Source organism: Ostrinia furnacalis, unplaced genomic scaffold (genome assembly GCF_004193835.3).
Source record: "Ostrinia furnacalis isolate ACB-3 unplaced genomic scaffold, ASM419383v2 OfSCF7450, whole genome shotgun sequence".
Taxonomy (NCBI): domain Eukaryota; kingdom Metazoa; phylum Arthropoda; class Insecta; order Lepidoptera; family Crambidae; genus Ostrinia; species Ostrinia furnacalis.
This window is the reverse complement of record NW_021137689.1, coordinates 1-5326: the sequence shown is the minus strand read 5'-3', so window position 1 is coordinate 5326 and position 5326 is coordinate 1. Positions and strand designations below refer to the sequence as shown.

The 5326-nt window shown below is 36.7% G+C and overlaps 1 protein-coding gene across 1 annotated transcript; it reads left to right on the top strand.

Moving 5' to 3' along the window:
* Positions 1-4688: 4688 nt before the first annotated feature.
* LOC114364573 (uncharacterized) lies at positions 4689-5213 on the top strand (the record flags this gene model as incomplete). The annotated part of the gene is made up of 1 exon (XM_028320770.1): positions 4689-5213. A coding segment is annotated over exon 1 (525 nt), but the record flags the coding sequence as incomplete, so codon positions are not given.
* Positions 5214-5326: the final 113 nt, after the last annotated feature.

Sequence of the window (5326 nt, the reverse complement as noted above, 5' to 3'; positions counted from 1 at the left end):
GAAAAACAAAACAAGCTTTGTTTTGGCTATGTTGGTGGAATATTTGGCACAATAATTTCTATGTTTACCTTTTATTTTTACGTTGAACCCACACACAATGTTTGCGTGTAGGGCGGCAGGTGTAAAGGACGATCTCACGATAAAAATCTTATTATAACGATGAAACAAACATACAAAAAGATGTATTCAGTATATTCGGTAAATATTATTGGTATCGAATTTAGCATTTTCCAAACAAATGTAAATACCTATATTACTATTAACTGAGGTTAACTAATAAACAAACACATGAGTGTTTAGAATACAATTACTAAGGTATTCTTTAGTTAGTGCTTCGATTATAAATTATCCTGCTTTCGCCTCCGAGATTTATTTCACCATGTAGTACCCCTGTACGACAAGCCAATCCGCACACAATATTCAGCGCAGTAGTAGTAAAAAACAAAAGAGCGGGCAACCCCACCCCTACCACGCTGTGGGCTCGGTGTCCGAGCGGTCTCATTCCNTTTTTACAATCAGTAGTCGTACTTAACAGTTAATAGAAGTACAAATAAATGTATATAATAATACTCTATAATGAACAAAATCTTGTTGAGACCGTGATACTTGTTATTGTTATGAATAAGTGATGCAATACGATTATAATACAAAAATATTGCTTTATTATGTATTTAGTACATTGACATTTACTCTCTTAACCATTTAACATGGACATTGATCCATGCTCTAAACATCTACATGGTAAAATAAATCTCGGAGGCGAAAGCAGGATAATTGAATGATCAAACGAACTTACCAAGTGAAGTTCGATCTAAATTATCCTGTTTTCGCCGAAGAGATTTAAGGTCCCTCCCAACCCGAAGATTTCTATATCTTCTTCCCTGGAGGTAAACGTCAATGTCATCTCTTCTCTAAATATAATGAGACCGCTCGGACACCGAGCCCACAGCGTGGTAGGGGTGGGGTTGCCCGCTCTTTTGTTTTTTACTACTACTGCGCTGAATATTGTGTGCGGATTGGCTTGTCGTACAGGGGTACTACATGGTGACTTAAATCTCTTCGGCGAAAACAGGATAATTTAGATCGAACTTCACTTGGTAAGTTCGTTTGATCATTCAATTATCCTACCAAAAGTAATTATATCAGTGAATTGATGATAGACCGTTACTAATCCATAATTAAACTCATTCAAACCGCTCTTTTAATTCAAAATTAAATCTCATTTGATGCAAAAAATACCATTAGTTCTTCCATTATCTATAAAGCCCTAACAATGGATACTTTTTATTGCCATCTCTATTCGAATTCAAATGTTATCACAAAAACCCAATTCATTATCTTAAATTGCGCGTTTCCAAATCTTAAACGAATTTCTTTTGTCTACTTTATCATTGGCTTTCGACTGAAAAGCTTTTACGAATAATGTAGAGCTAAAGTAGAGAAACACGAGTCTCAATGCTATATTTTTTTATCTGAATTACATGTACTCACAGAACTTGACGTTTCGGCTGCTATACTGCAGCCGTGGTAACAAGCAGAGAGCAGACGGCGTCAAGCCGTGAGTACATAATATGTAAAGCTAAAATAGAGAAACACGGGTCTCAACGCGATATTTTTACTTAATATGCACTCACGGCTTGACGTTTCCGCTGCTATGCTGCAGCCCTGAGCCCCGATTACGGTAACTTTTAACGTTTCCAAGCGTACGCTGTTGAACGACCAATCGTATCGCAGAATCGAGAAGCGTGTCTGGATTGGAAACGTTAAAAGTTACCGTAATCGGGGCTCTGTTTTGACCAATCGTATTGCAGAATCAGAAACGCGTCTGGATTGTAGACGTTAAAAGTTACCGTAATCGGGGCTCTGGTCACAAGTAGACAACACATTTCGTCAAGCTGTGTACATTAAGTATCTCAGACAAAAAAAAGTCGCGTTGAGACCTGTGTTTCTCTATTTTAGTTGGAATGGAATGCGAATGTTTAAAATCTTATAATGTGGAGCTGGAGCTCACTCACTAACTTCAGTAGTATAGTATAGGTAACTACTTATAATGAACAATACACCATAACGTAGTAACATTGTAGGAAAATTGATATAAATCAGTTGGACATTTACTACCGACAAATTGCTGTAAATTAGGTATAATTGCAAATAATAACAGTACAGTAAAACAATGTCAGCTCCATTGAAATCTCCAAACATTGTTCATATTAATCATCTCCTTCTTTGGAGACGGATGTCATAGCAACCGTGCCCGAATGTAGATACTACAACCAAACGCTCTCTCTATTTTTTTTTTATTAGTGTAGAGGCACGCCTAGGCCTACCCAACTTTCAGCCATATTATTATAACGCATCTCCTTATCACTTGTTAAGGAAAATAACCAGAATGCGTTATTACGTATTAGGACACGCTTCAAGCAATAACTACTGAATTACTATGATGCAACTTTTATAGTGTAATAGGTAGTTAGATAAAGTTGCCGGCAGAAGCGTCTTTCACAACATTTTTCAGGCCCAAAATGCAACAATACAAAAAGCTTTTCCAGAACCAATAAAAACGCAATGAAAGAAACATTCGCATTATTTGCGTTTTACAATGGCAACAAAACGTGGATGTTGTTACTTGTCATAACCCTTTGATCTTTTAATGAGACGTTACAATGCTTATTTTTGAAATTCATAAAGCATTTCATAAAAGATACTTTGGGATGTTAAAGCGTTTAAGCTTGGTATAAAAATAATAATATGAAGTTTAATAAAACGGCAATGTTTTAACTCACGTTTCGTAGATTAAATTAAACTAAATATGATACGAGTAATTTGCATTTGACTCAAGTAAATTAGAATTGTATGCTGTATAGAAAACATCAAAATAAATAGAAAGGACATCATCCACGTTTCATACATTTTTGGTCCAAAATCAAAAGTGCCGGCCAACAAAAAAAAGTGCTGTATTCTGACAGAATACCTCTGCCTTAGCATTTGTTACTATGGCACCAAAGCCGTAGCTCCACTGTGCGTCGAGTATTTGAGATCTAAAAGTCATCGATTTATTCATTCATTTTTTGTTCAAAATCAAAAGTGTCGGCCAATAAAAAAAAAGTGCTGTGTTCTGACAGAATACGTCCGCCTTAGCATTTGTTACTATGGCACCAAAGCTGTAGCACCACTGTGCGTCGAGTATTTGAGATCTAAAATTCATCGACGATTCATACATTTTTTGTTCAAAATCAAAAATGTCGGCCAATAAAAAAAAAAGTGCTGTATTCCGACAGAATACGTCCGCCTTAGTATTTGTTACTATGACACCAAAGCTGTAGCACCACTGTGCATCGTAATATTTGAGATCAAAGTCAGTCGTTTCATATATTTTTAGAGCTCAAATACTACGATGCACAGTGGTGCTACAGCTTTGGTGCCATAGTAATAAATGCTAAGGCGGACGTATTCTATCAGAATACAGCACTTTTATTTTTTGGCCGGCACTTTTGATTTTGGACCAAAATGGATGATGTCCTTTGAATAAGTACATTAAGATTCTTCTAATTTTATACTTGCAAGTGCATTGGATTTTGCGTTATTTGTATCACTTGATATGATTTGTATTAGAAAGTGTTTTAACTTAATATCATTTTCAATTTTCATTTTTAATATTCAATTTTACGTATTTTTTGTGTTTTTACAAACATTATTGCCAATATCGGTGTTGTAGTTGAAACACGTTCTCAATTTCTTTTCCTAATAGCTAATATCCAAGTTATCCGAGTCGAAACTTTTCGGGAAGTACTGAATTAGTAATGATCGGAGCCCTAACGTGTCCGATGTTGCTAGGCCCTTTCTCACAGAGCGCTCCAGGCCCAGGGCCTCGTGAAAGATAGGGCCCCAGCACTACTTACTTTTAAAAAATGTTAAAATCATCTGAATACCAATATTCAAAATGATTAACAGTTGGCAAACTTTTGGCAGTTCTATCTATTTACTTGTGAAATACAAGTAATATTATAAATGTAAAAGTTTGTGAAGATGGATGAATGGATGTTTGTAACTCTTTCACGAAACCATTACACGGATTTTAATAAAATTTGCTATAGATTACCCTTTATGTCTCGATTTTTAAAAAGGAGACGAGCGCGATAAAATCTTTCTGTGACACACTGAAAACCACGCTGGTAAAGCCTTGCAAAAAATTTATTTAGTGATCTATCTAAAGTTTTTTTTGGACATAGTTGAGGATATTTTCTAGGGCTTTTAACGGATGGAAACACGATTTGATGAAGTTGACTCGATAGAATAAATTCACAAAGTTACCTCTATTCGTTTTCTATTTATGGTTTTTTTTAGAGAAAGGAACCCCATGATCCTTATGCCCGGGGCCCTTAGAAAGTTAAAGACGGCCCTGACCGTGGCCCGGCAGTACTGAGTAATACAACTTTAAGCGCTATTCGTGTATGGTATTTTTATCAATATAAGTAGACCCTTTATATTCCAAGGGGTTGTCGGACGGCACGAAAAACGTTAACTATTTTCTTATAGCAAAACTAAGCCTGGGTATTAGTGCGTGACACATTAGAAATTCTAAAAAACTTAAAAAAAGCTCATACCCTCCGTGGTTTAGCCACAGTCTTATTAAAGCTCTCAAGGAAAAAAATAGATTAAGACTGCGCTATAAAAAGTATAGTAATCCTATGGATGGTATAGAACTGGGTATAGTCTCTAAAAGGTGTAGTAAATTGACCGCTCAATGTTACAAGCAACACGTTGATAAACTTGAGGAAGGAATCACTAGCAACCCCAAGTTGTTCTGGACCTTGATTAAAAGTAAAAGAGGAGGCAGCAGTAGTTACCCAGCTAATATGTCTGACGGACACACCTCTACATCTGATAGCTCAAGTATCTGTGAATTGTTTGCCATCGATGCCTTCTCAGCTGTATTTGATGATGGTAGTAGTCTGGGCCCGGCTGAGTGTATTGATCCCAGCTTTATTGCTGCCCTAAAAGCAAACGCCCTGGGTCTGAATGCACCTTTACTATATTATGACGAAGTGTTGGCTAGTTTAGAATCCTTAGACGCTTGTAAGGGTGCAGGACCGGACAATGTACCCCCTTTATTTCTAAGAGTTTGTGCATTGGAGTTGGCGGAGCCTCTACTTGCTATATTTAACAAGTCGCTATCTGCAGGAGTTTTCCCTTCCGTTTGGAAGATGGCTAAGGTAGTTCCAGTCTATAAAAGTGGCAATAACTCCCTCATTGCAAATTATAGGCCCATATCAATTCTATCAGCAGCTGCCAAAATTTTTGAATCTCTCATCTGCCCACACCTTCA